This window comes from Equus przewalskii, chromosome 11 (genome assembly GCF_037783145.1).
Source record: "Equus przewalskii isolate Varuska chromosome 11, EquPr2, whole genome shotgun sequence".
In the NCBI taxonomy this organism is placed as follows: Eukaryota; Metazoa; Chordata; class Mammalia; order Perissodactyla; family Equidae; genus Equus; species Equus przewalskii.
Window position 1 is genome coordinate 5,864,484 of NC_091841.1, and position 15,861 is coordinate 5,880,344.

General features: G+C 39.2%; 1 protein-coding gene and 1 long non-coding RNA gene across 19 annotated transcripts in view; one reads left to right on the top strand and one right to left on the bottom strand.

Annotated features, from left to right (window-relative positions):
- LOC139074318 (uncharacterized) lies at positions 1–720 on the top strand. The gene is made up of 2 exons (XR_011523821.1): positions 1–194; positions 448–720. It is a non-coding gene; the product is annotated as an uncharacterized lncRNA (long non-coding RNA).
- Positions 721–1,159: 439 nt separating this feature from the next.
- Positions 1,160–15,861, bottom strand: part of LRRC4C (leucine rich repeat containing 4C) — a 1,166,764-nt gene continuing 1,152,062 nt past the window's right edge. For 17 of the 18 annotated variants that reach the window (XM_070563809.1, XM_070563801.1, XM_070563805.1 and 14 more), the window contains one exon: positions 1,160–3,816. In XM_070563809.1, coding sequence (XP_070419910.1) covers positions 1,852–3,774 — 1,923 coding nt within the window. In that variant the 5' untranslated portion in view covers positions 3,775–3,816 and the 3' untranslated portion in view covers positions 1,160–1,851. Of the gene's footprint in view, positions 3,817–9,910; positions 10,101–15,861 lie in introns of those variants that run through there. The other variant, XM_070563814.1, reaches the window with a different exon arrangement.

A 15,861-nucleotide genomic window follows, 5' to 3' on the forward strand; every position in this document is an offset into this window, starting at 1 on the left:
TTCTCTGACCGACTTTGCTAGTAATTACTGGCTTTTCACACCTGAAGATCACAAAACCCTGTTGTGAGGTCCAGTGTGCAGAGTGAAGTACGAGCGTCCAAGCTGCTCATCCATCAGGAGCCGAAGTGTTCTCTATCTTGGCCGACCCTTGTTTCACCAACAAGGTGGTAGGTTTCAAGGGCCGTGAATAAGAGGTGTGTACCTTCACTTTGCTTCACATAGATAAAGACAGAAGTCCTACACTCACTGTATTAAAATGTTAGCAGAGTGCCTAGGTGCCAATAACCAGCAAGTTTCTTTTTCACTTGGAGGCTAGCATATGTTCTCATACCTAAAATTTCTACAGGTCCTTAAAATACTTGCAGTGAATTATCACTGTATTAGCATTGCTATGTCTGGGTATGCATCTATCTGTCACAGCAAATCCATACTCATACTTCTTTACAGCTCCGCAATCTGCATTTGGAAGAAGAGAGTCAACTCTTCCAGAAGGATAGAAGAAACTGTGAATCAAGGAGGTTTCTGGAATAACAGCAACCTGATATTTTGAAACTCCGGAGTCCCAATTTGCAGCCTTCTCCATAACAATTAGAGCTGGCCCTCAGTAATAAGCTGATATTTCTTTAATCCTATTTCACATAGATCATGAGTGATTCAAGGGCAGGAATCGGGTCTTGTCAATTGTGTGCCTACAACACTAAAATCAGTGTTTAACATATAGTAGATCTTTCATAATTACTGCCGAATTGAACTAAATTTGCTGGCACTCAGCACCAAAAATGATTTTTCAACTTAGATAATTCAGAATACCTTTGCATTCTGTGGCTGTACATCATGTAGCCAGTAGAGTTTTATTTAGGAGACAGTGAATAAAGTATACTGAAACTTTCTTCCAAGTGGAATTCAATTTACTACACAAAATCATTATTTTTTTTTAATCTGTGCATTCTACAAAGGGTGACCTAATGAGAAGGGAAAAAATACCACAGCATTCTTGAATATAGATCCCAAACTCAAGTCAACTAATGGAACAGGACCCTGTAGAGATGAATGCTGTGACTGAAAAATACTGTAGCATTTTCTTTCTTGGAAAGTAGGAAATCTAATTACCTTCAAGTTTCTCACATTTGAGCCATACTACAAATGAATTGTGTCCAAGTACAGAAAAACCAACAATATTTTATTTATAATCTTATTTTTAGCTTTTGAACTACAAATTCTGGTTCTAGAGTCGTTTAAAAGATCATGGGTTTTATAGATGCTCATATGTAAATTAATCTGTTGTTTGCTTACTTTTTTTCTTTTCCATTGAATGGTCCTCCTCATAAATACAGAACAGGTCATTACATGAAAAATATAAGATCTTGCATTTTTTTTCCTCGTTCTTTCTTAAAAATCTATTTCTAATATTGCATTCCCCATTGGACTATTTCATAAGGGCATGAGGGGGAAAAAAAGAAAGGAGGAAAAAAAATAAAGACAAAATAGACTGGATCTCACCACTAGAATTCACCATAAAAATCTTAAAGTATAACAGAATTCTTACAAAATTTCCTAGACCAGTTCTTCAGGGAATTGAGATCTCCTATGAAAAATATGGCAATCAGGGAAGGTAGGGACGAGATGTGGGAAAATAGTAAATAAGTGCAGCAAAAACAGGTTCTGAGGAATACACATCATTTTGTCTGCTTTAGATCACAATAGAATTTTTAATAAATAAATTTCTTTTCTTTTTTGTTTTTTTTGTAAAGACACTTTTTTGAAACAGTAGATTTAGCCCAGTCATTTGTGTCATTTTTAACAAACTGTCTTTTTTTTTGATTGTTTGTTTTCTGTAACTCTGTAAATGTTTTAGATTTGAGTCTCTTGTACATTGTCTTTAGAGTTCATTCGGATCAATAACGGTTCATGCACTGAACTGTGTATTGAATTTATTGTGTTAACTGTTGTTGTGTGGTTGAAGGGAGATTTGTAGGAGTTATAGTGATTTAGGTGCTCATGCTCGATAGCAGGCATGGGCAGGTGACTTTCCATGGGTGTGTCTCCCGTAATCTCATCATCCACATTAATGATTTCAACAGTCCTTGTTGGGGCGTGATGGTTTTGCCGGTGGTGCTGCTTCCTCATCTTGTAGAAAATGACCAGCATCACTGCAGCCATAAGCGTGATGGCCACGAAACAGCCAATGATGATTTTGGTAGTCTTCATGACCTCATCAATTCCCGGGATCCCACTGTTTATATCAGTCACTGGGATGGTGAATGTTTTTTCTGTCGACCTTGTGCTCTGTGGCGTGAGAGAGGTGGTCACGTTGGTGGTCTCCCAGTCAATCACTGGAGTGGGGCCCACGTTGTTATCTGTGGTCCTTGCCTCATCCTGAGAAGGTTCCATAGTCTCTACTGTGACGGTTGAAAAGTAAGAGAAGGGAGTAGTGGTTGCTGCAGTCACATTCAGGGTAGCTGAAGCAGTGGTATTTCCAACAGAATTACTCACCATACATGTGTACATGCCTGTATCTTGCACGGTTACATTCGTGAAATTTAACGTGCCGTCACTGAGCACAGCTATCCGCACTTTGTATGCACCATGTGTCATGACTGTTCCATTTGGAGTAATCCAAGATACAGAGGTCAGGGACGTGGAGGCCCGACATTTCAGCTCAGCTGCCATGCCTTCAGTGACATTGAGGTCTGCAGGGGGCTCCACAATCACAGGAGCGTAGCAAGTGAAATAATTCTGGTCAAGCTCCCCTATGTACCTCCCTTTCAGATTGGGAGGAGTGTTACATCGGGCACAACAAGCTGTGTTGGAGGGGGCCATGTCTTTTATCCACCAGCTGAGCCACAGTATGTCACAATTGCAGTTCCAAGGGTTGTGATGTAAGTGTATCCTCTCTAGATGATGCAAGGGTGTGAAGAGGTCATGAGGCAGTAATGTTAGATTGTTGTGTGCCAGGTTTATCTCCACGAGAGACTGAAGGTTATCAAAGGCATTCCGTTCAATCACTTGAATCTGAGACTGTATCATCCACAGTTTTTGAAGGTGCATCAGTCCCTGGAAAGAGCCAGGCCTGATGGCAGACAAATGATTCCCAGAAAGATCCAGCTCATCGAGTTTTACGAGCGGCGTAAGATTAGGGATTTCCCGGAGGTTGCACATGGCAAGGTTCAAATATCTCAAGTTGGACAGACCTTCAAAGGCACCTTCTGAGATGTATGAAAGCCTTTTCAATTCCCCTAAGTCTAGTCGGCGCAAAGAAGGGATTCTGTTAAAAGCATAAGAAGGGATGCTTTCAATGGGGTTGTTTCGCAACCAGAGCTCCTTCAGTTTAGACAAGTATACAAAAGCTCCATTCGGGATGGTAGTAAGACGATTGTCAAAGAGTTCCAGAGTGTTGAGGTTCGCCAGACCATTGAAGGCCCCAATTTCAATTGTTCTAATATGATTCCTACTCAACTGTAGGATTTCCAGGTGCCTCAAGTGCTTGAAGCTGTTCACTTTGATGATCTGGATTTGGTTCTCATGGAGGTTCAGCAGCCGAGTGTTGGTGGAGATGCCATCCGGAACCTCGCGGAGGTTTTTCCGAACGCAGATCACCTTGCTGAACTGGTTGCTGCAGGAGCAGACGGAAGGGCAGGTTTGAGCCCGCACCAGACCAGCCACCACAAGAAGTTGAAGAGCCAGCAGCACCACAAGCAGGGGGTCAAATAAGGCCCTGTTAAACCTAGGACCTATCATTATCTGCTGTGGATGTAAGGTCATCTTGTTCAACATTCATAATTTATCTGGTGTTGGTCCTTCAGGAGTTCAAATAGTCTGCAATATAATAAGAGCAAAAAAGAGTATTAGTGCTCCTCCAAACGTCTTTCTGGAGCAATGTCAGTGATGCAGTGTATCAGCCAAAGCCATCATTTCTCAGACTAGGAAAACAATAAATCTTATGTCCTTTATTGAGCGATGTGTCTCATGTTTACAAAGAATGATTCTGTACTTCAAATTAGCAGCCATCCACAGTCCATATTCCATCAGACGTGCAATCACAGAGAAATGGAAGAATGAGGTAGAGGACCTTAATGGAGTGTTTACCAACCGAGTGTGACCCGAATGCATGAGGACTTATGAGATACACCCTACCATTAGGTTCAAAGTCCTGACCAGATTGAAAAAGTTCAGAGAAATAGGATCTGGGGGCTATACCCCGTAGACTAAAAGTTCCCTTGCAAAATTAGTAACAGCTGCCATTTTACTGAGGGTTATTCTATGTTCCAGGCACTGTGGGCTACAGACTTCACAAACAGTCCTATTCAGGATTGGCTACACAATTGCAGGGCCTAGCGCAAAATGAAAATGTGTGATGCCTTGTTAAAAGATGATGAATTTCAAATACGCAACAATAGAACGTTAAAAGAAGTATAGGCTCTTTTGAGTATGGGGCCCTTTGCAATTGCACAGGTTGCAAGCCCATGAAGTTGGCCTTAATCCTTTCTAATTCTTACAGCACTCCCCTGAGGTAGGAACTGTTATTGTCTCCATTTTCAAGATCAAGAAACTTAATCATGGGAGAAGTAACATGCATGAAATCACATGTTAGTAAATACAGAAGCAGCACTCAGACATTCATCTGACTGGTGCCAGAACACATGATCTCCAACACTCCATGAAAGAGTTTTTGCGATGATGGCAAAAACAAATATTTTTCACAAATCAATTTCTTTAAAATACCTTTCCTTTGGGGGTGAACTCAGCTGTAAACAGTGGCAATTTAATTTATGGTACCTGTGAAGACATACTGAAATAGTGACATGCACAAATATACATAAACTTCTAGAGATTATCATATACCAAAACTCAGTATAATATAGCCAACTGCTACCTATAGGCAGACATACCACAAATCAAATCAATCCCATGAAATATAATTTTTATTTACAGATAAGATCTTAGTATATCAGGATTACTGTATGTCTTGCGTCCCTACTCTTACTGATTTTAAGTAGATTTATGGGAAGGGAAATAAAGTAAATCACTTTCTGCATCTCTTCCAGCACAAGGAGGAATTCAAAAGGAACTTGGGTTACTGTGTATATGCCCCACTGAAATGGCTTATTATGGATTGGGCCCCTGTGCAATGACTTCTCCAAATCTCTCATCTCAATAAACAGTGCCTCTACTAGGAATGTTCTGGAAAGAACAAAAAGGGGGCAGGAGGCTCACCACATTCCAATTCAAAAAGGCGCTAATTTAATGCTTACTATGTGTCATCTTGGGCAAGTTACCTATCCTTTCCATGAATCATTTTCTCCACTTGCAAAATGCGAATGAGAATATTACACACCCCTTAGCGTTGCGAGTATAAAATTAGTTAATGGACATAAAAGGCTTAGGATAATGTCTCCCACATTGTAATAACTCAATAAATGCTAGACATTATTATTATTATTACTGTTTTTGTTGTTGCCCTTATCAAGACATTTTGCTAAGTACTGGGCATATAAACTGAATTATAATTCAAAAGCTGAGATACATAGGCAAACAGATGAAGTACAGTAATACACGTTCACTTCTATGAGACCAAGCCATATTGGCACAAGGGCAGTGAAGTCAGACCAACTCAGCCTATGGTGGCAAATTAGGGGATTTTCAAAGAGGAAGGTCATCTGATCTAGGTTTTGTAGAAGTTGATAAAGAAAGGAAAGAAGAGCATTTTAGGCATACGGACCAGCCTGAGTCAAGACAAGGACACATGAAAGATGCTAGCACATCCAGGAAACAGTCAAAAGTTCATTGTGGTAAGAGAATGGAAGACCTAGGGAAGGGGATAGAAAAGAAGTTGGGACGAGATCAGGTCCAGACTGTCAAGAGTTGGTTATATCAAACTTAAGAGTCCTCGTTTTATTCTGCAGGGGACATGTTTTGTTTTTAGAAAGAAATGCTATCATCAGCTTTGTTTTTAAGAATGGCACTCGTGGACTAATATGAGAGAGTGAAAATATTTGGAAGAAACTAGTAGCAAGGAGAAAAATTTGGAAGATCTTCCAGTTTTTCCAAGTGAGGCTTGGAGAGAAGTCAATGCCAGAGACAGGTCCCGCTTCTTAGTCATCACTTCCGTGCCCATCTCACGACTCAGGGGCGTGAAGAGAGAAGGGCTGGCTCCTCTTTAGGATAGTGGTGAGGTTCTCATTGTTAATTAGCATTTGTGAATACCTGCATTTTCACAGAGTACACAACATGGAGAAGACGCTCTTTTCCAATAATAGGAGATGCCTCACTGAGAAAAAAATAACTGTCATTAGCAATTCTTAAACATATACCCACATCCACAAAACCACTGAAAGGGACCTGAGTCCCAAGAAGGTGAAATTTAAAGCCATAGATTGCTTTCTGACTTCACAGGCTTGTTTTTGTCTCCTTCCCTAAGGCAGCAAAAAGACTTGACGCAGATTCTGAGTTACTGTTTCTTTCTGTGGCCTTCCCACAGAGACCGACTTGATTCCTTCCTTGGGGTCGTTGAGGCTCTAGCTTAACTTTTCACACCATCCAGTCCTATGATCATTTGTCCCTGTTTCCCCCACTAGCCTGTGAACTCTGTGAGGACAGAGGCCACGTGTGATGGTTTCTTCTTAGCCTACTGCCCACACAGTATTTGGCGCACTCTAGGCAGTAAATAAAATAGCTGTTGAAAAGGTACAAAAGAGTTAATATCTAATTATAACTCTTGCCATATGTGTAGTGTTATGTACTAATGTATTCACCGTGTCTTTCTATTTCCTGTATTTTCTGATGTTTTGATATCTGGGTCCTTGCTGATCCTGGAGAGACCATCCCTCCAATGGTTAGCCAATTCCTAGAGATAGTAAAGGACTTGCCCACAAGCTCGCCTTTCATATACAAACCACCAATGTCAAGTCTGAACCACAACCACCTCCTCTATTGGGTTCTCACAAGGCCCTTGGTCCACTATCCCTCTGACCTAATCATCATGGGGCTTTAGGGACAGCCCCCAGGTCCCAGAACCTCCTGAAATTATTCATCCTAGACTATCCTAAGTCTGCTTGCCTTGCCTTCCTTCAGAAACCACAATAAAGGCTCTTGCTCGTGTTTTCCCCTCATTCCTCCTACCTCGTCACCAATCCTGGTGTTTCCCCATGTGGCCCCTATGGGCCTGGTGTGCCCCTTCATCTTAGGAACTGTGAGTAAAGAAATATCTTTTCAATGGCAGGTGTCTTCTGATCTGTTGCCCTCATCATACCTGAATAATAATATTTACATTTTAAAACAACTAATGACTAAATAAAGGAGCCCTGCTCATCATATCTATCTTGTTGATGGCTTCATAGGTCTGCACCATTGTCCCAATTATACTGTGACAACAATGTGGCTGGTAGGCTTCACACCCTGAGTTAGATCAGGAGTTATCTTTTATTGAAAATTTAAACACAACTTTGTAGATTTCCACTTTAAATAGATGTTATTTAAATTTCCACTGATTATGGCCATTGAAAACTTTCATCCATATGATTTAGTGTAATTTTACATATGCTCCCATCTCCCCAGTACATACTTCCTAAGGTCATTGGGCGTTAAAAATTAAAACAACAACAAAAAAAGGAATAGCACATAAAATCTCTGATATATTAACCAATTGATGTTTTTCAGATTGGGGTCCCAGGGCCCTGCTCCACCATTTCTCCTGCCACCTCCCACTCCATGACACTCCTCAGCATCCTAGGGTCTCTGGCAACACAGGTTGAAATGACTAGTTGACTGCAAATAGTACAAAAGTGAAGAAGATAAGACCTTACTCTGCCATTTACTACCTTTTTCTCTTTGAAATATGAAATAACAAAGGCAGCCATGTCCAGGGGTCAAGAGAGAAGGCTCTGGTACGAGACTTCCTGAATTTATAGGCCTGCTTGAACCTCCAAGACCCTACAATTGGGAAAGTTGCTTCATCTCTCTATACTTCACTTTCCCCATCTGTAAAAGGGTATCTACTCAAAAGGCTTTTGTTAGCACTGTCATAATATATTTAATGTTACTGGCTCATAATAAGCAATATATAATACACAGTTAATACATAATAAAAATAAAGTAATGGGACACTCAGTTTCTTCTCTTATATAAATTAAGAATCACACTAATATCTATTATTCAAATTTGTGGTAAGGATGAACTGGCATGGCCAGAAACACACTATGTATTAGTAAAACATATGCAAATATGATACATTCCTCTTAATTGTAGAGTATATGTGTCTGTCCTTTTTCAATCCTCAGGCTGTTTTACATTCTACTTCTTGCTTACTTCAAGGTCTTGTTGCTATTGCAATTAATGAGATTTCCCATAAATCAGTCATAAGTAACGATTTATGAATTATAGCTGATTCAAAGCTAATTTATAACCTACAGCAAATAATGCTTGGTACATGCACTGAATCGAATAAACTACTATCAACAAAAGGTTTTCTACTTTAAGATCTAAATTATGTTACTTTACATCAAAAGCCACGTTTCAACATCTCTTTCATAAGATGTTTTTATCACATCAAAAGGAAATCAATTTAAAGTTATGCAGTATCCATTACAATGCCATCTGACAGCATTTATGTACAAATGGATCTGTGTGGATTTTGAATTAAAGTATAATACTTTTAGCCATGTCCTAGAGGATATCCTGACTTTGTCAAGAGACCTTTCTTCTTCCCCTACCCACGCTTCAGTGCAGTGAGACACAGAAGGAACTGCATGCGGGAGAGTAGCTAATGGGGATGCTTTATTTAGCACAGTATTGTTGCTAAGTCAGCATAAACTGTATCTAGACATTGGAACTAGTTTGGAAGCAAGGTGAGAGAAAGATGAATTTAGTTAACCACAACCACCCCTCCCCCACAACAGACCACACACTCACATGCATATGTATCTGCAACAAAGCTCTAAATACTGAGAACCAAGATCATTTACCCCACACTCAGCATGGACACTGAGACCTCCAAACCATACCTTATCAGGGACGTCAAATGACTTTGCTCTTCTATTGTCTTCATTAGCATCTCTACCCCTTTCTGGGATTCTCCTGCCAAAGCAAATGGCTTCATTGTCCTTATAGGAACTTGTCCAAAGATCCATTAACTCTTCTATGGAAAGCATTAATGTAGGTCTCTGCTCTAAGATTCTTTGAATCTCTCAACTCACCTTGCTGTTTGCACCAACCCTGGATCAGTGTATCATAATTCTTACTTAATCATAATCAAGTTCCCACATCGAAAAACCCTCCTAAAATCAAACTTTCAGTTCTCAATAAATTCTGGCCTACTCTTCACCACTCCATTCACAGACACCCCTGATCTTTGTGAGGTGGCGCTTTCCTTTAACATAGTAAGTAATAAGCTCATCTCTGTCATATCAACAGATGTGTTGGTGATTTTGGGAGTCAGCTTTTGACAGGTCTAAAGATGGGTTACTCATTTAAAATGTGCCTGAACTTCAATCTCTCTCTCTCGTTGTCTACCCAACACCCTACTCCCCTACTCTTTCCCTAGAAAGTTTTGCTCAGTAAAATTCACTCCCATCCTTAAAATAATTACAAGACTATATTATCTGCTTTGGGAGCGGCTGCCCCAGGACTGATGGGTGAATAGAATTTGGTTTAAGCTAGGACTAGGCAAGCTTTTTCTGTAAAGGGCCAGATTCTAAATACTTTGGGCTTTACAGGCCATATGGTCTCCTGTTGCGACTACTCTATCTGCCATTGTAGCTTGAAAGTAGCTATAAGTTAAAGGTAAATGAAAGGGCATGGCTGTCTTCCAATTAAACTATTTATGGGCCCTGAAATTTGAATTTCATATAATTTTCACATTTCAAAATCCTAAAAAATTTTTTTGAACTACGTAAAAATTCAAAAACATTCTTACCTCTCAGCGCATATAAAAACAGGTGGTGGGCTAACTTTTAGACTATGGTTTCCTGAGCTCTTGTGTGAACAGATGTTGATTCTCTCATTTCTGTGGCCAGAGACTGGCTAGGTCTGGACATGTGATACATTTTGGCCAATGAGATGTGAGAAGTCAGCTGAGGGGGTTCTTGGAAATTTTTTCTCTCCCACTAAAAAGAAGAAAAACATGGGAAGAAGTAGTTCTTTATTCTGTTTCTGGACATTTTTGTGAGTATAAGATGCCTGGAGTTGCTCTGGCTACCTCGTGGCCAAGAGAGGAGGCAGCCTGAGGACAAAGGTGATATGCCAAGGAAGGAAACATGGAAAGACAGAAAGAATTTGCATTTTTGATATGTGATAAGCAGCTGAATTAATGAATCCTGTAATTGTCTGTATTTTCTTATTATCTAAAATAATCAATTCCTTACAGTACAAACAGTTCATTTTTTTTGATTACTTGCAGCCAAACCTGTCTTGATACTTTCATATTCTCTCTCCTCTTTCCATCTCCAGCTCTCCCTTTCTTTCTCTCTCATTACCACCCTCTGCCCCAAACCAATAGCAAAGAAAAGACAAGAAGGACAGTAGAAAAATTCTGATTTCTTATAGTGTTATAAATCTGAGACCTACCAAAGGAAACAAGTAAGCTGAGGCAACATGATTTGCTTATAGGAAAGGAGGTGAGGCTCATTCCCATTTCTACTGGGATCATTGCCTAGATATCTGTTTAAATTTTAAAGAGTGCTAGAATACACAGGAAAAGGAAAAACAAATTAAATAACACCGCAATAATAGTGTTATTATCAAAGGTAGCTCACCTTTCCAAATCAAATTTATTTTATAAATAGTTCCTAATATAGTTCATTTTTTCCCCATTTGAAATACACTTTCGCAAATTTGTTGAGCTTTTTCCATCCCTTTGCAGGAGTATGTAGTTCTGCAGATTTTCAGAAAAAAGAAAACTTTTATAAATATGCCCAGGGCTGACCCTCTAGGCAGATGTAATGGAAAAGATACAACATTTACATGGCTGTAACTAAGGGATCCAGCCTGTCAGGTCAACAGAAGGCTCCTTGGCTAAACACACTGACCTTGCAATGTTTCTAGAAAATGTTGGGATTTTAAGAAATTAACATTTAAGACAAAAAAAATCTTGGGTCTGCATTTTCATTTTTCTAGAAGACTTATCTGGCTGATAGTAAAAGAATACACATGTTTAGTGTTTAGAGGTGACAACATTATAATATCATTAGATGAGAAGCAGCAGTGAGTAGAGAGAACTGTGTATTTAAAAAACGGAAAACAAGAAAAAAATCACGTGGCCAACATGTTGCTGTGTTCTGGAGAGCACAGTAAGAATTATGAAAGAGCTAAACTGGCCATGCCTTCTAGAATTTTCTCCAGTCTTGTTGGAGCTATAGTATAGACATATAGATATATATATAAAATTAAAAATGTACATATATGTATCTAGGATCTAATGCAAACCAATATTCACTATTTAATGCCATAAAGCATTGTCCCAAATTACAGATAATCAGAGAAAGTTTTAAGAAGACGATTTGGGGTTTATGTAGGTCTCTAGGGGATATAAACTTACACTGAGAGCAGGGTAGTGGTGGAGGAGGTAAGAGATTACTTGTAAAAAGCAGAGGAGTAGGAGCTTGAAATAAAAGAAAACTGACTTAATGAAAGCAGAAACTTATACTGCAAAATTTAGATAAATTTGGCCCAACGGAGGGGCACTGCATGCCTGGTAGGAGAGTTTAGATTTGCTTCAATAAAGAGACAAGAAGAAATTTCAGGCTCTTAAGCAGAAAAGGGCATGATGATGGCAGTGTTTTCGGAAGGTTCTACCTTGTGCATAAAAGAAATTGGAGACAGGAGTGGATGATGGAAAAGTCAGATGACTTCAATAATTGACATCTCTAGCATTACTTTAGAAGTGAATGGAACTGATCTTCAATCTGATTATCTAACCACTGAAACATGTACAGGTTCAAATTAATCAGCTCTAGTTGAAATCTTGTAGAGCACGAAATACCAATGAAGGTAAAATTAACTTCTGCATGTGGTCACATTAAAAGCTATTAATGTACACAGAGGGAGGAGGAAACCACTTTGGAAACTCTGATGCACAAGTCAGGAAAGAGGCATCTCTGATCTCCAGTGCTGCTTATGTCCACACTATAAACTGCACACAAAGGACTAATACTCACGCATTCAGTTTTGGTTCCCTGATGACATACTGTGCTTTCCAACTTGGAACAATGTTGAAGCATAGGAAGACATGCCCCCCCCCCAATCTATACTAGCAAAACCTAGTGAAAGAAAAACCAGATTTATAGCAAAGTGAGGTGGGTTGGAGGGTTGGCTAAGTATTACTCACAGATTTTTGGTAAACTGGCCTTCTGTGAGCCACGCTCTCCTAAGGGGGAGTGAAGACAATATTAACAGACATTGAGAAGTTTACATGAATTAAATGGCATAGCATATCCTGAAAGAAAATCCCCAAACCTGCCCCTGCACCTCCATAAATGCCACCACCACACACCCAGTTGCTTAACGCAAAAATGCAAGGCTCCTCCTTGACTTTTCTTTTTCTTTACATATCTCCAGCACAACAGTACCACCTGACGTTACTACTAAAATATAGCTGAATCCATCTACTTTTCCTCATTGTCCCTTTCTAGACCAAACTATTTTCATTTCTAATTTGGACTGCTGAAATACCCTCTTACCAGTTTCTCTACTTTTGCAATTGCATTAATACAATTAATTTTCCATGTAGCATTTAGAGCAAAGTTTAAAAACATGCGATATTTTCCTATAAATATGTTCATGTCATTCTTTAGTTGAAATGCTCCTATTGGCTCCATACTCTTTTAGGGCAAAATGCAAACTGTTTCGGCCCCTAGCACAGGATCATTCATCTGATACCTGCTAACCTCTCTTACCTTTCAACTTTTCTTCATCCCCCTCCTCTCTTCAACCACATTGGACTTCCAATGTCCCACAGAGGCTCCAACCTTTTCCCCATCAGGGCCTTTGCACTAACGTTTCCTCTGCCTGTAAAACGTGCCCTTTGATTTCCACATGGTTGATCTTCCTTGTTATTCAGGACTCTCTTTACATTTTACCTTCTCAGAAAGTTCTTTCTGGATCACCCAGCCTAAACTAGCCCCTCTGTCACCATCAGTCATATCACTATATTTAATTTTCATCATAATACTTATCATTATTTGATATTTTTCTCGTATTCTTCAGTGTTTATTTTCTTACTGCCTGTCTAATCTGAGTAGAATGTTAATTTTCACAGAACAGAGACTTGTCTGCCCTATTCAGTGCTATTCACCTAGAAAAATTCTCATTAAACGTGTTAAATGCATGAATGAATGAAATGAGTGTACAAGGAGACAGAAGCAGCTTATAGACAGTCAAGGCTATAAATTCATTGAGGACCTAAATGATGTCATATTCACTAACTGATCCCTAGCATCTAGTAGTGTCCAAATCATATAGTAGGAATTTCATCAATGTTTGGAATGATGCTTGTCCAGCTTTTAGTTATTTTCATAGAAGTCCTTCCTACAAAGAAAAGCTGGGGAGAACAAAGCAATATAAAGATCACTGTCTCTTTGCTCTCTGGTTATTTTTATTTTCAGGGAAGACTCACTGATTTCTTTCCCTTTATCTATTATTGTAAACAGCAGATACTATTTTAAGTTTGGCCAAACAATGCCCTCTGCTGTATGTGCCTAAAATAACACGATTGCTTTGAAAATTCCAACGTAGATGAGACATGAAATGTTTTCATGATTTGCTTCTTCCTGTGGCACCTACATGCACTTCAGAACTAGGGGAGTTTGACTCAGCTTTCCGTCGCTCTGCTGGATCAGATCGTTTAGAGCAGAGAACAAGAATTCTTATAGGCAGAAAGTCACATTATCTTCACATCGCCTTTATAATGAAAGAGCCTCTTGATCATCACATTCCAGCTTCTAGAACTCATTTGCACCATTCATTCAAAAATCCAGAGTGAATAAGATCTCCTAATTCTTCCCTCGCAACCCAAAGGAGCAAGCCAATAGGACAGGCAAGGGATTGGGGTAGGCGGGGGCAGCTCCAACTTTGTCTTAGCAACAAAAAAATCAAATCTACTTCATGTTAGAAAAGCAGCTCCAGAAATATAGCCAAGAACTTGGCAAGGCTAAAAATAAGATTAATTTGTTTTTCCTGCTGGTATAGCCTCACATGATGCAGGAGAGATAAGCATACCTGGCATGAAGTTTCTGGCTATTTATGAATTCTTTTGATCACGTTCACTTTTTGAGGTTGGTGATTTATGAAGAAATGAAATATAGATGAACTGACTTGTTTCTCAAATTAGAGGGTGGGATTCGAGGTATTCAGGGATATGTTTGTACTTTTACGGTAGCTGCTTGCTGTGTTGGTTTAGTAAAATGCATAACCAAGAAAAGAGCTTAAAACCTCAAGCTCTCTATGCTGCTGCTATTTCATTCTTTAGGAAATGAAATGAGACTGTTCCAATGATCAAAAATGTGCCTGTCTGTACAATGCTTGCATCCTCTTTGTACTAATATTTTTAAGTCTGGAGCCCTACCAATGCATGAAAACTTCACTTCTTTCCCCTTCCTTTTGGTCCTTTCTTTTTTCTCAGGCTTACGTGCCACTAAATGATTAATACAGGCTACTCCTTATCTCCAAAATTGGTCTCTTCTTTCTATACTTTTCCTGGGAGAGATCTTCAAAGTAACTTTGCAGAATTAGTGTAACAACACCCAGTGACCCAGACAATCACAGTTCAACAAAACATAATCCACCAATAGTTCCCCAGTGCTTACAGAATAAAGCTAAATCCCTTACTGCCTCTACCCACTAGATGCCAGTAGCACCTCCAGTTGTGACAATCTACAGTGTCACCAGATATTGCCAAATATCCCCTAGGGGGCAAATTTGCCCTCTTGAAAACTATTGCCTCAGGGTGACATGTAAGACACTCTGTGATGCTGTGCCCTACTCTTTTCCCAGTCTCATCTCCCACTGCCCTCCATAATACAGCCTAGGCTATAGGCTATTTCTGATTCTAAAGATATACCCCCTACTTTTCCTTCTCAGAGACTTGCTCCTGTTTTTCCCATGGCCTGGAACGTCCTACTCTGAATTTTTCTTTCGAAATTGTACCCAACTTCAGAGCCAATTTTACAATGACCATTTCTACTAGAACTTCCTTGGTCTTACTGGCCAGTATTAATTCATCTTTCCCCTAAGTGTCTGCAATGCCAAGACTACAGCACTTATCAAATCTGAGTTTGATTCTAAATGTTTGGGAATGCATTCAACCTGTTTAACCATAAGATTCTTAAGGACAGGAACTTCATGATTTCCAGGCATTCAGTAAATATTTGCTGAATTGCATCACTGAATTTAGCCCACATTTCAATTCATAGTCAGGAGCCAGAATGATAAGCTAATTTTATAATAAGAAATAATATATCAAAGTCCATTGACAAGATCCATATGTGAAGCAAAAAAATTAAAATGGTATACAACGTAGAATAAACGGTAGAGGGCTCAATAATTACTCCTTGCCTTCTCCCCAACAAATAAACAAAAACTTATAAATCAATTAACATTGTGAAGAAGAAGATTACCAAAAAGTAGCATGTAAATGGATAACTGAAAACAATAGATTAGGGTAAAAATTTATCCTTACCAACAATAAGCTTTATCCTAAATACCACATCCAGAGTACTGGGCACACTGTATATACAAAATATATGTGTATTAGATGAAAGAAGGAAAGAAAGAAAGACAGACAGACAGAAAGAAAAAAAGACAGAGAGAAAGAAAGAAAAAAAAGAAAGGAAAGAAGGAAAGAAGGAAGGAAGAAAGGTAGGAAGGAAGAAG